Source organism: Salmo salar, chromosome 05 (assembly GCF_965601325.2).
Source record: "Salmo salar chromosome 05, fSalSal1, whole genome shotgun sequence".
Classification (NCBI taxonomy): Eukaryota; Metazoa; Chordata; class Actinopteri; order Salmoniformes; family Salmonidae; genus Salmo; species Salmo salar.
Genome location: NC_138295.1, coordinates 86,356,054 through 86,370,593, shown reverse-complemented (window position 1 = coordinate 86,370,593; position 14,540 = coordinate 86,356,054). Strand labels below are relative to the sequence as shown.

The following is a 14,540-nucleotide window of genomic DNA, read 5'->3' as shown; positions in this document are numbered from 1 at the left end:
TTAAATACCTCACACGCACTCGTTTGGGGAGTTTAGGCCTTTACTCTGTTAGGTTGCTATAACATATGAACTGGGCTTCAGTCAGTCAGTCCAGTGGTCACAACATGTCCCAGGTGTTGTAGGGTTAGGATAATGTACAGACCAGGGCTTCAGTCAGTCAGTCCAGTGGTCACAACATGTTCCAGGTGTTGTAGGGTTAGGATAATGTACAGACCAGGGCTTCAGTCAGTCAGTCCAGTGGTCACAACATGTTCCAGGTGTTGTAGGGTTAGGATAATGTACAGACCAGGGCTTCAGTCAGTCAGTCCAGTGGTCACAACATGTTCCAGGTGTTGTAGGGTTAGGATAATGTACAGACCAGGGCTTCAGTCAGTCAGTCCAGTGGTCACAACATGTTCCAGGTGTTGTAGGGTTAGGATAATGTACAGACCAGGGCTTCAGTCAGTCAGTCCAGTGGTCACAACATGTTCCAGGTGTTGTAGGGTTAGGATAATGTACAGACCAGGGCTTCAGTCAGTCAGTCCAGTGGTCACAACATGTTCCAGGTGTTGTAGGGTTAGGATAATGTACAGACCAGGGCTTCAGTCAGTCAGTCCAGTGGTCACAACATGTTCTAGGTGTTGTAAGCCTATAAGACTGGGTTATTAGCACTAGTCATGGAGACCTGACAGAACACACAGCCTAGCATCAACTAACAATACATACTGTTATTGTCTTTGGTTTTCACCTATATTTGACATTGATTCAAACATTTGTCCCAGGACTGATGTTGTGATGTTGACATGGAAGTTAGTGATGTAAATTACAATAAGTCCAAAGGTTAACTAAGACCATTAATGTATATTTCACTGTTGAGCCATCAGGACCCCCCCCCCCCCCATGTATGTTCCAAATATATCCTTCTGTACCATTAAAACATTACAACAACACTGGCTGTATACACAGCCGCCATCAAAGCAACTTGTATTTTCCACCTTCCTCCTAAAAACGGCAATGATCTGAGGACTGAAAGCACTTGACCCATGCCAAGTATATGTCAGGACCAGTCAGTGGGCAAACTGAGGGCTTTTAGAAGGCAGAGCAGGCTCTTTCTGACTGTGTGTCTGTGAGGGTTAGGCTGAGTGGAGGTGGGCGGTGGAAAACTGGCCTGACACTTCTTTAACAAGGCGGGCAGGGCTGCTCTGTAAATCAGTCCAGTTACTCACTCACCCACCCACCTGCTCCTGACTGACTGACTGACTGACTGATTGACTGACTGACTGACGCCCTCAGACGGGGAAGAAGTGGTGGGGAGGTGGAGGGCACGTGGCGTAGGCATAATTTGTTTTTTAGGGAAGTGGCCGTGAATAGTGACTTTAAACAGGTAGAGTAGGGACTGTGAGTAGTGACTTTAAACAGGTAGAGTAGGGACTGTGAATAGTGACTTTAAACAGGTAGAGTAGGGACTGTGAATAGTGACTTTAAACAGGTAGAGTAGGGACCGTGAATAGTGACTTTAAACAGGTACAGTAGGGACTGTGAATAGTGACTTTAAACAGGCAGAGTAGGGACTGTGAATAGTGACTTTAAACAGGTAGAGTAGGGACTGTGAATAGTGACTTTAAACAGGTAGAGTAGGGACTGTGAATAGTGACTTTAAACAGGTAGAGTAGGGACTGTGAATAGTGACTTTAAACAGGTAGAGTAGGGACTGTGAATAGTGACTTTAAACAGGTAGAGTAGGGACTGTGAATAGTGACTTTAAACAGGTAGAGTAGGGACTGTGAATAGTGACTTTAAACAGGTAGAGTAGGGACAGTGAATAGTGACTTTAAACAGGTAGAGTAGGGACAGTGAATAGTGACTTTAAACAGGTAGAGTAGGGACTGTGAATAGTGACTTTAAACAGGTAGAGTAGGGACTGTGAATAGTGACTTTAAACAGGTAGAGTAGGGACCGTGAATAGTGACTTCAAACAGGTAGAGTAGGGACAGTGAATAGTGACTTTAAACAGGTAGAGTAGGGACTGTGAATAGTGACTTTAAACAGGTAGAGTAGGGACTGTGAGTAGTGACTTTAAACAGGTAGAGTAGGGACTGTGAATAGTGACTTTAAACAGGTAGAGTAGGGACTGTGAATAGTGACTTTAAACAGGTAGGGTAGAAGTTAGAACCAGGAGGGTACAACCAATTCAGCTAGGTTAAGACTTTCATGAGATGTTAGGGTAGATGAAACATGGAAATGAGACATGGTTGAAGTCCTTCTTAGTGACCTGTAAATGCGGAAGACACATTTCAGTTGAAGGCATTCAGTTGTACAACTGACTAGGTCTCCCCTTTCCCTTTCCCTTTGTGTGTGTGACCTTGTTCTCTCTCTGTCTCTCTCTCTCTCTCTCTCTAGTTGTCGCCGGCGGCCCAGCAGATGCAGCCGAGCCAGACGATGCAGTCTCCGACCCCTAGCGGTGGACGCCGCAGGCGGACGGTGGACGAGGACCCTGACGAACGGCGGCGGAAGTTTCTGGAGAGAAACCGAGCGGCGGCCACGCGATGCAGACAGAAGAGGAAAGTATGGGTGGTGTCACTGGAGAAGAAGGCTGAAGAGCTGACCCAGACCAACATGCAGCTTCTGGTAGGAGTTATGTGGACTGGATGGTTATGTCCCAAATGGCACCCTATTTAATGCACTACTTTTGACCAGGGCCCATAGGGCCAATAGAGCTCTGGTCAAAAGTAGTGAGCTTATATAGGGAATATGGTGCTATTTGGGACGTGTTGCAGGTCTTCACATTAGACTTTTATGTCCATAAAGCAGGGAGATGTAGTAAATATGTTCTCTACTGCAGGGCCACACACCTTTGATGGGGCAGGTGCTCAGAGTGAAAACACTTGTTCTGCTACTGACAGGGGCGACCTGCAGCTGCCCCCTTCCCTGAAAAGACACTAAACATTTAATAAAAAGTCATTTGTTTGAAAAAACAGCATTTCACTACACCTGCAATAACATCTGCTAAATATGTGTGTGACCAATAAAATGAGATTTGATTTTAATCAAAAGGGACCGTTTTTTTCATAAGTGGGTAAAAGTGCAGATGCTCCAGCACCCCTAGAGCTGTGTACGTGCCTGCATCACTATGTACAGCATTCTAAATAAAGTTTAGTGAATTGAATTGAATGCTGCTCAACTCTTGTAAAAGTTAGGTAACACCCATCTCCAACCCAGACCTTCTTTCTTTCTCCAACTCTACCAATGGTTGTTTTCCTTTCATCCACACGTCTCTGCTTCTCTATAGTTCAGATCATGAAGACCAAGCACTTTCAATGTGTTTGATGTTCTTTCAACCTGGGAGGAGAACTGCTCCACTAAACTCAGACATACTGCCACTCTCCCTTGTTATAGTTATAGGGGCTTGTTGTAGTTCAGTCTGTTGTTCCGTAGGGGCTTGTTGTAGTTCAGTCTGTTGTTCCGTAGGGGCTTGTTGTAGTTCAGTCTGTTGTTCCGTAGGGGCTTGTTGTAGTTCAGTCTGTTGTTCCGTAGGGGCTTGTTGTAGTTCAGTCTGTTGTTCCGTAGGGGCTTGTTGTAGTTCAGTCTGTTGTTCCGTAGGGGCTTGTTGTAGTTCAGTCTGTTGTTCCGTAGGAGCTTGTTGTAGTTCAGTCTGTTGTTCCATAGGAGCTTGTTGTAGTTCAGTCTGTTGTTCCGTAGGGGCTTGTTGTAGTTCAGTCTGTTGTTCCGTAGGGGCTTGTTGTAGTTCAGTTTGTTGTTCCGTAGGGGCTTGTTGTAGTTCAGTCTGTTGTTCCGTAGGGGCTTGTTGTAGTTCAGTCTGTTGTTCCGTAGGGGCTTGTTGTAGTTCAGTCAGTTGTTCCGTAGGGGCTTGTTGTAGTTCAGTCTGTTGTTCCGTAGGGGCTTGTTGTAGTTCAGTCTGTTGTTCCGTAGGGGCTTGTTGTAGTTCAGTCTGTTGTTGCGTAGGGGCTTGTTGTAGTTCAGTCTGTTGTTCCGTACGGGCTTGTTGTAGTTCAGTCTGTTGTTCCGTAGGGGCTTGTTGTAGTTCTAGGAGGCAGACACTCAGAGATTTTCAACCATAAATCAAAACCAGCCCCTGAAATGATGTCTTTCTTTTGACATTCCTAATAACGAGCTGGTTCATTTATTTGCCGTAGTTTTATTAAATTCCAATTAAGATTGAAATCTTAATCCTGTAACTGTACATGGTTTTAGCAATGACAATAAACTTAATCGCAGTAATGATGCAGAATGTTTATTGTGAGTTTTGCAGTGTGGCTTAAACAAGCTATTTTCCTTTTATAAAAAATGGGCCTTTATCAAGTATCTATTCAACAACAAAAAAAGCTGAATTTATTCACCAAGCAGAGATAATCACTCAGTCCAGCTAACAGTAAATCTCTCTTATTGTGCTCAAAATGTGTGTAGGGTGGGTAACTGTAAAGCACTTTGTGGAAACTGCTGATGTAAAAAGGGCTTTATTAAACACATTTGATTGATTGTTTTCAGAATGAGGTGACCATGCTGAAGAACGAGGTGACCCAACTCAAGCAGCTCCTCCTCACCCATAAAGACTGCCCCATCACCACTCTGCAGAAAGACTCCCAAGGTTACCTCAGTGAGTAGCTTGTTCACACACACACACACACCACACACACACACACACACACACACACACACACACACACACACACACACACACACACACACACACACACACACACACACACACACACACACAAAACCCCGAAACACACACACTCATCCCTGTGCCTTATCACGAGTATGCAGCTAAACCTGCATAGAGAACCTTCCCAGTTCTCCAGCCATACAGCCATACAGTGTCTGTGTGTATGAGTCAGAAGCAGTCCTGAGGTTAGGGTGTTCAGTCCAGGGTGGTGACTGTCAAGACATCCTGTCCCACACTCACTGCACTATGAGGACATATGGATCCTGCCATGTGTATCACACAGGGTGTACGGATGCTGGCAGGAGCCACGCTGTTTCATGGATGTGGGGGAGAGAGGCACTAGGATAGCACCTGGCCTGGAAGTCTGGTACTGGTCATCACAACCCCAGAATATGAGGCCTGTTTTTCCATCAGAAGTGGACCGGAGTCATAGAACTGAACCACAGCCCTTGGTCGCTGCAGAGATTCCACTGAAGAAAGATGTCACAGACTGCCGACCGGCGTCCAAACTCCCATGTCCCGTCCCGCCGGTCCCGATCCCCCTGCTGGTTATTGGACTGTTCCACAGCAGCAGAGTATGACATCAGAACCCCACCCTCTGATATGGATAGGAGTGACATTTCCATGTAATTAGGAGAAGGCAGAAGGCCCTCCCTGTGCTGTGAGGCTTCAGCAGACAGGCAGGGGAAAATGAGGCTCACTTCCCCTCGCACTGCCCTGCTCTCAATGGCTCCTTGTTTAGAGGGTGAGTAGACTGGGCTGGACTGACTGACTGGGAGAGACTTGCATTGATAAGCCCAGTCTGTCTGTGTACAGATGTCACTCCTAGTATGTTGTGAAAATGTATCAAACATGTTTTCAAAGGGATAAAGTTTTTTTAATGCATGTTTATTTGACCCTTTTCATACATAGGACGCAGCTACAGTAACGGGTGGATAATTGATAACCTTTCAGACAATTTACAAAGCGTCTACTTTTTTAGACAGTAGAATTCTGCTTCGGCATAGAATGTTCTATTGTTTCCCTGACAACAATAAACATTGATTGATGGGGCGGCAGGTAGCCTAGTGGTTAGAGTGTTGGACTAGTAACCGAAAGGTTGCCAGATCAAATCCCCGAGCTGACAAGGTAAAAATCTGTCGTTCTTCCCCTGAACAAGGCAGTTAACCCACTGTTCCTAGGCCGTCATTGTAAATAAGAATTAGTTGTTAACTGACCTACCCAGTTAAATAAATAAAGTGCTGCTGTTCTTCAGCAGTTTGTTTTATGGTAGATAGATGTGTTTTCTTTCTACTAAATGTATTTGTCAGTGATTGTATTTAACATACTTCAAAGTACTTTTCTTAGGAGAGAGTGGTCTGAGCGCAGGCAGATGGAGATCATTTGATTGACAGTTGTGGTTGCCTAGTGATGGATGTTAGCCCGGCTTCAGAAGCAGCAGTTAAATGCCTGTTCAGTGGTGCTTCAAAACTAAAGGTTTGGTGGAGGCTTTTCAAAAGCTGCAGTGTTACCGTTCAGACAGACAACAAACATGGCGAAGCCGAGGTGCTTTCAACGCGCCTCATTCCATTTATCTGAAAGGACTATATGATAGATGTTTCGTTGGAAAACACAGTGTTCAGTGGTTTATACTGTACATAGAAATGTAACGATTCTATTTTTGGTGAAAATAAAGAGGGTTTTAACTGTTGGAGGTTGTTGGACCATGTTTGTTTAGGCTAAACAGACATCTAGAGACAGTTGTTCTATTGAGGGTTTCATGGTCACTACACACCCATTCATGTTTCTACAAGCACTGCACTCACACAGATATGACACACACACACACACACACACACACACACACACACACACACACACACACACACACACACACACACACACACACACACACACACACCACACACACCATTAGCAATCATCCCCTCACCCTGTGTGTTGTCCTCTTCCCCTCAGGTCCAGACAGCAGTCCAGCAGGCAGCCCGGCCCCAGCCTGCTCCCAGCAGCAGGTCATCCAGCACAACAACATCACCACCTCCAGCACAGCTGTAGGGGGCAGCACTGTGCACGGCCTGCCCAACCACCGCACAGACATCAACCCCATCCACTAGAGACAAGACAGAGAGAGACTACAGTACCCCCCCCAGTCCGTACCCCCAGCCCCCAACCCGTACCCCCAGCCCCCAGCCCGTACCCCCAGTCCGTAACCCCAGCCCCCAACTTGTACCACCAGCCCCCAACCCGTACCACCAGCCCCCAAGCCGTACCCCCAGCCCCAACCCCATCCCATCCCTGGTCTAACCCCCCCTTGCCTGGCTCTCTGAGGGCTGTCTGTTTGTTAGTACGGGACGGGCGGCCTCACACACTGCCTCCATCTCCAGGACCCGGTCCAGAGAAACCTCTGGAGAGAAACCTCTTGAAGAGAAACCTCTGGAGAGAAAACTCTGGAGGGAAACCTCTGGAGAGAAACCTCTGGAGAGAAACCTCTGAAGAGAAACCTCTGGAGAGAAACCTCTGGAGAGAAACCTCTGAAGAGAAAGCTCTGGAGGGAAACCTCTGAAGAGAAACCTCTGAAGAGAAACCTCTGGAGAGAAACCTCTGGAGGGAAACCTCTGGAGGGAAACCTCTGGAGGGAAACCTCTGAAGAGAAACCTCTGGAGAGAAACCTCTGGAGGGAAACCTCTGGAGGGAAACCTCTGAAGAGAAACCTCTGGAGGGAAACCTCTGAAGAGAAACCTCTGGAGAGAAACCTCTGGAGAGAAACCTCTGGAGAGAAACCTCTGAAGAGAAACCTCTGAAGACAAACCTCTGAAGAGAAACCTCTGGAGAGAAACCTCTGAAGAGAAACCTCTGGAGGGAAACCTCTGAAGAGAAACCTCTGAAGAGAAACCTCTGAAGACAAACCTCTGAAGAGAAACCTCTCTGGAGAGAAACCTCTGGAGAGAAACCTCTGGAGAGAAACCTCTGGAGAGAAACCTCTGGAGAGAAACCTCTGGAGAGAAACCTCGGAGGCCTGCAGGGCTGCTCTTTCTACAGTAGCTATAGTAGTATTTTTATAGACCTTTTTAACTAATATGTGTTCTCTGGGTTTGTCTTCGATCTTATTTGTCTTCTATTTTTGTCTCATGTTTTTTATCTATTTTTTTTTACATTTGTACTTTAGTTGAAAGGGAGTTTTGCAATTCATGCAGCATTAACCCGTGTGGCGTTTTTGTGATGTCATACCTCTGTTAGACCGACACCCTCACCGGGTCACTGTGGTGACACAGCAATGGGACATGAGCCTCAGAACGCCACCTCTGTGACCCCCCTAACGTCACCTCTGTGACCCTCCCTAACGTCACCTCTGTGACCTCCCTAACGTCACCTCTGTGACTATGTCTGCGTCCCAAATGGAACATTTTCCTCTATAAAGGCCACAACTTTTGACCAGAGCCTTATGGGTAAATGCCATTTGGGACGATTCTCTTGTATGTGTGCTTGTGACTGATGGATTGACTAGCAGAGACTGAGTCTGAGTACCACTGTCAGATAAGTATGTGTCAGATAGTTACTGTGTTGAATAGTGTAATGTTCTGGTTACATGTGTAACATACAGGGTATGTAGTGTCAGGTACTTGATCAGATGCTTAGCTAAGAAAGTGTGTGGGATGCTACTGCCTCCACGTTGTTGTTGTTGTTGTTGATGTTGTTGTTTTTAACCAAGTCGAACTGTTGCCATGATATGCTATTACTTGGTTACGCACCGGAATCTGGCGTTTCTATTGAATTATGCTCTTTTTCTAGAAAGGACCATGACTGTTACCCTAGCAACCCATCGATGCTATTTAGAGGGCGTTACATGTAATGAAAGATTGAACGGTGTTGAGAATATGTTCAAATTGAAGCAATACATCCTAGTATTGTTGTTCTATCAGCCATATTACCCTGCACTGTGACACCAGCTAGCCGAGGCAGCTCTGGAGGCTGTCCCCTGACCCCTGTCTCCTCCACTCTCCTGGAGGCTGACCCCTGACCCCTGTCTCCACTCTTCTGGAGGCTTACCCCTGTCTCCTGCACTCTCTTGGAGGCTGACCCCTGTCTCCTCCACTCTCCTGGAGGCTTAACCCTGTCTCCTCCACTCTCCTGGAGGCTGACCCCTGTCTCCTCCACTCTCCTGGAGGCTGACCCCTGTCTCCTCCACTCTCCTGGAGGCTTACCCCTGTCTCCTCCACTCTCCTGGAGGCTGACCCCTGTCTCCTCCACTCTCCTGGAGGCTGACCCCTGAACCCTGTCTCCTCCACTCTTCTGAAGGCTTACCCCTGTCTCCTGCACTCTCCTGGAGGCTGACCCCTGACCTCTCCACTCTCCTGGAGGCTGACCCCTGTTTCCTCCAATCTCCTTTAGGCTGACCCCTGTCTCCTCCACTCTCCTGGAGGCTGACCCCTGACCCCTCCACTCTCCTGGATGGCTAACTCCTGACCCCCGTCTCCTCCACTCTCCTGGAGGCTGACTCCTGACCCCTGTCTCCTCCACTCTCCTGGAGGCTGACTCCTGACCCCTGTCTCCTCCACTCTCCTGGAGGCTGACTCCTGACCCCTGTCTCCTCCACTCTCCTGGAGGCTGAGCCCTGTCTCCTCCAATCTCCTGGAGGCTGACCCCTGTCTCCTCCACTCTCCTGGAGGCTGACCCCTGTCTCCTCCAATCTCCTGGAGGCTGACCCCTGTCTCCTCCACTCTCCTGGAGGCTGACCCCTCTCTCCTCCACTCTCCTGGAGGCTGACCCCTGACCCCTCCACTCTCCAGGACCAAGTAAAGCTTTAAGAGACATCTCCTTTAGTGTAGTTCTAGTGTTGCTGCAGCCAGGCTTCCAGAATTAGCGGCACATTCCAAATGACCTGAACATTCCAGATATGAGCCTGGCGTTGTCCTCTGTCTGCCTCAATATCCCAGGTGGGGTTGTCATACTGTAGGCGACATATAGAGAGAGATATGAGGTGAGAGAGTTGATTGATTCCATGCTTTTGTAGTCTGATTGTCAGTCTGTGTTTGACAGTTAAAGAACGATTGGCTGAGTTTCTATCCCTTTATAATGAAAAGGTCTTACTACCATCTCTAACGAGGCTCAGCAGTTTTAGCCGAATGCTTTCCAAAACATCACAACGTGCCTGAACTTCTCTGTCTTTTTTTTTATTACTAAATGGAATGTCAATTGTTTCAAATACCTTTTAATCATCATGAACTTTTCCATTGAGCTAACAAGCCTTTATAAGTCATTGTTTCCCCCAGTCTCAGTGAGTGTAGCGCTGATGGACACTGTGTCTGCTGTTGGTGTGTTTTCATGCCATTTAGCAGAGGCTTTTATTCAAACCACGAAGTGATGTATGCATTCTTTATGTGTGGATGGTCACGGGAGTCAAACCCACTATCCTGTTGTTGCAAGTGTCATGCTCTACCAACTGACCTACAGAGGACCAGTGTATTGTTAGGGAGTTTAGTCTGTAAGGGCAAAACCAGCTGGCTGACTGACCAGGGAGGAATAAGATGACCTTCTGTCTAACCTCTGACCTCTCCAACCCAGCTCTCCCACAGACAGGCTGACATGTGTGTGTGTGTGTGTGTGTGTGTGTGTTCTCCATCAACACATCTTCCAACAGCCCTAACCAGTAGGAAAGCTCAATATTCACTTTAGTTTTGACCACAACTCTGTCACGCTTGCTCAAGTCACCCCTTAGTTAGCACTGATCTAGGATCAGCTTACACTCCCCATATCCAAACCTAAACCATTAGTGGAGGGGGACTCTAAACAGACCGTAGCTCAGTGTCTGGGAGAAACTCCACTTTTCCCTGAACATGTTGATACTTTAGCAGGACTAGTAGTAACTATGACTACATCCTTTAGTAGCAGTGAGCCAAGCAGCTCTACAGCCAGGTGAGTTAGAGAGACATCATGTAGCTGTCTATGCACTTTGACCTCTGGGATATCCAGAGGGTAGAATAGCCATATTGAGGTCTCAGTGATGCCCGGTTCAATACACCAGCGAGACTCTGTGTGACTGACTGTTTCTCTGTAGAGAGACTGACTGCATGGCAGTGACTGTTTCTCTGTAGAGACTGACTGCATGGCAGCGACTGTTTCTCTGTAGAGACTGACTGCATGGCAGTGACTGTTTCTCTGTAGAGACTGACTGCATGGCAGTGACTGTTTCTCTGTAGAGACTGACTGCATGGCAGTGGCTGTTTCTCTGTAGAGACTGACTGCATGGCAGTGACTGTTTCTCTGTAGAGACTGACTGCATGGCAGTGACTGTTTCTCTGTAGAGACTGACTGCATGGCAGTGACTGTTTCTCTGTAGAGAGTGACTGCATGGCAGTGACTGTTTCTCTGTAGAGACTGACTGCATGGCAGTGACTGTTTCTCTGTAGAGACTGACTGCATGGCAGTGACTGTTTCCCTGTAGAGACTGACTGCATGGCAGTGACTGTTTCTCTGTAGAGACTGACTGCATGGCAGTGACTGTGCCTAATGGTGGGGCTCCACAGGGTGCTCCTTAAAAAGCTTTAAACATGTACCTTTCAGATGTCTGTTACTACAACATTGTTCAGCTCCAGTTTGGCTCACTGTGAAAGGTAGCTAACTAAATGAATAAGGTCAACTTGAAACATGCATTCGCTTTTTCTCCAGTGTGTTGCACAAAGGTTTTGTAGAAAGGCTCGGACAGTGGGTTTGAGAGGTGTGATAATAACTGATCTTATGAAAGGTTGAACATGTATTAAGGCCTTCCTGTATTACAAAAAAGTGAAACACCTACAAAGCGCCTTATTTCATCAACTTTGTATTTTCTTTTGAATCTCTAAACGTTGTGGCTTATTACTTTCACCAACTACTTGAGTATTTAACTGTTCTGAAATAAAACATGTTGCATCATGGGGAATATATGGCATTGACCTCAACATATTCAACTGGAATTGTTGTTTGATGTTTTGTTGGAATGACAGCTAATAGTCTGGTGTTTCTAACAGTGGACAGACACAGGTCAAGCATAAGGAAGACAGGTTAGTCTGACTGTACAGGCAGACATAAGAGACAGGTTAGTCTGACTGTACAGGCAGACATAAGAGACAGGTTAGTCTAACTGTACAGGCAGACATAAGAGACCGGTTAGTCTAACTGTACAGGCAGACATAAGAGACAGGTTAGTCTGACTGTACAGGCAGACATAAGAGACAGGTTAGTCTAACTGTACAGGCAGACATAAGAGACAGGTTAGTCTAACTGTACAGGCAGACATAAGCGACAGGTTAGTCTAACTGTACAGGCAGACATAAGCGACAGGTTAGTCTAACTGTACAGGCAGACATAAGAGACAGGTTAGTCTAACTGTACAGGCAGACATAAGAGACAGGTTAGTCTAACTGTACAGGCAGACATAAGAGACAGGTTAGTCTAACTGTACAGGCAGACATAAGAGACAGGTTAGTCTAACTGTACAGGCAGACATAAGAGACAGGTTAGTCTAACTGTACAGGCAGACATAAGAGACAGGTTAGTCTGACTGTACAGGCAGACATAAGAGACAGGTTAGTCTAACTGTACATGCAGACATAAGAGACAGGTTAGTCTGACTGTACAGGCAGACATAAGAGACAGGTTAGTCTGACTGTACAGGCAGACATAAGAGACATGTTAGTCTAACTGTACAGGCAGACATAAGAGACATGTTAGTCTAACTGTATAGGCAGACATAAGAGACATGTTAGTCTAACTGTACAGGCAGACATAAGAGACATGTTAGTCTAACTGTACAGGCAGACATAAGAGACAGGTTAGTCTAACTGTACAGGCAGACATAAGAGACAGGTTAGTCTAACTGTACAGGCAGACATAAGAGACAGGTTAGTCTAACTGTACAGGCAGACATAAGAGACATGTTAGTCTAACTGTACAGGCAGACATAAGAGACAGGTTTGTGAGTTCAGGATGAGTGTCTGTGGGTTTCTGGGAGAGAGGTGGAGGACAATGCCTGCACATTAATACAAGTATAAATGTATCATTTTAAATATAAAACTATAAATATTGTATAGAATGTCATTCATTTTTATAATCTTGACTGTACATGTAATGCAACCACCTTTCTTTTTGAAAGGAGTCTTTGATGTTTTGTACATGTATGTAAATGATGTTTGCTTAGCAGTTGTTTGCAGCCTTCTCAATGTATGTTCGTCAAGGTTCATTTCCGCGCTTCGATACGTGTCCACGGTTTATTATACGTCATGGATTGATGAATTCATAATTGCCTGCATAACTTTGTACATGTTTGTGTCTCTCATCACAGCATATTGTATGGTCTGCGTTTTGTTTAGCAGTTGTACAGATGTTACATATCACTGCGGCTACATTACAGTAGGAGAATAAAGCACTTGTTCTGTAACATTACTCAACTGGCTCAAATGTCTTCAGATGTACCTTTTGAAGCACAGACAAACCATAGAACCTTAGAATGTACACGGAGTATACACCAGTGGAGGCTGCTGAGGTGAGGACGGCTCATAATGATGTCTGGAACTGAGCAGATGGAATGGCACCAAACACATTCCACCTATTCTGCTCCAGCTGTTACCACCAGGCCGTTCTCCCTAATTAAGGTGCCACCAACCTCCTGTGGTATATATACAGAGTACATTAAGAACAGCTTTCTAATATTGAGTTGCACCCCCCCCCCCTTATTCCCTCAGAACAGCCTCAATTCGGCAGGGTATGGACTCAAGGTGTCGAAAGCGTTCCACAGGGATTCTGGCCCATGTTGACTCCAATGCTTCCCACCGTTGTGTCAAGTTAGCTGGATGTCCTCTGGGTGGTGGACCATTCTTGATACACACAGGAAAAACTGTTGTGTGAAAAAACAGTTGCAGTTCTTGACACAAACCGGTGTGCCTGGCACCTACTACCATACCCTGTTCAAAGGCACAGACATTGTTGTCTTGCTCATTCACCCTCTGAATGCCACACACACACAATCCTTGTCTCAATTGGCTCAAGGCTTAAAAACCCTTCTTTAACCTGTCTCCTCCCCTTCATCTACACTGATGAAGTGGATTTAACAAATTACATCAATACGGGATCATAACTTTCACCTGGATTCACCTGGTCAGTCTGTGATAGAAAGAGCAGGTGTTCTTAATGTTTTGTCCACTCAGTGTATCTACATATACAGTAGAGCATATGTTCATGGTACTGTAGTGTAAATAGGATGTGTGTGGATATGTGGCAAGGGAAGCATGTCCTGATAGATAGGCCTGAGGCCTTAGCAACTCCTTAGTGACCAATAATCCACATGGTCTTCCAATACAAAAGCCCTGACCATTGACTGCTCATTAAATAGTTGTATGTTTAAATGTTCTAAAACCATCAGTAAATATGGAGATGTCTAGACTGCTTAAATGAACTTTAATGAGCTGATAAGTAGCATGATGGTTTGGTACGTGACAGAGCAAGGAGTACAGTCATCTCACTGCCAAACCCACCAGATGATCATGCCAGCCTGTTTCTGTTACTGGTTAGTACTTTCTAAAACAGTCTGCCATGATTGTCTGTAAAGGTTATTGAGTTCTCGGAGTACCTACTATTACCTAAACAGAGGCAGGTATTGCAGCCTATTCATAGTTGAATTGTTATTTCTTTGATTAAACAGGATGGTTGAGTATGACTGAATTATCTGACATGTAGAATAAAAAGGTCATTATCTGAAGTTGGATAATGGAACTTTTTACTAAAGTTGTATAAGAGACACTATTCAGTAACGTTGTTGCATTTACAAGGGACAACACCACTAGGCATTTACAAGGGACAACACCACTAGGCATTTACAAGGGACAACACCACTAGGCATTTACAA

The 14,540-nt window shown here is 45.8% G+C and overlaps 1 protein-coding gene across 1 annotated transcript in view; it reads left to right on the top strand.

Moving 5' to 3' along the window:
- The window catches only part of LOC106573409 (cyclic AMP-responsive element-binding protein 5), an 89,590-nt gene extending 76,509 nt beyond the window's left edge, over positions 1 to 13,081 (top strand). Inside the window, exons 9-11 of the mRNA XM_082975825.1 lie at positions 2,380 to 2,607; positions 4,486 to 4,594; positions 6,623 to 13,081. Of these exons, the coding sequence (XP_082831951.1) occupies positions 2,380 to 2,607; positions 4,486 to 4,594; positions 6,623 to 6,777 (492 nt within the window). The 3' untranslated portion in view covers positions 6,778 to 13,081. The remainder of the gene's footprint in view (positions 1 to 2,379; positions 2,608 to 4,485; positions 4,595 to 6,622) is intronic.
- The last annotated feature ends 1,459 nt before the right edge of the window (positions 13,082 to 14,540 follow it).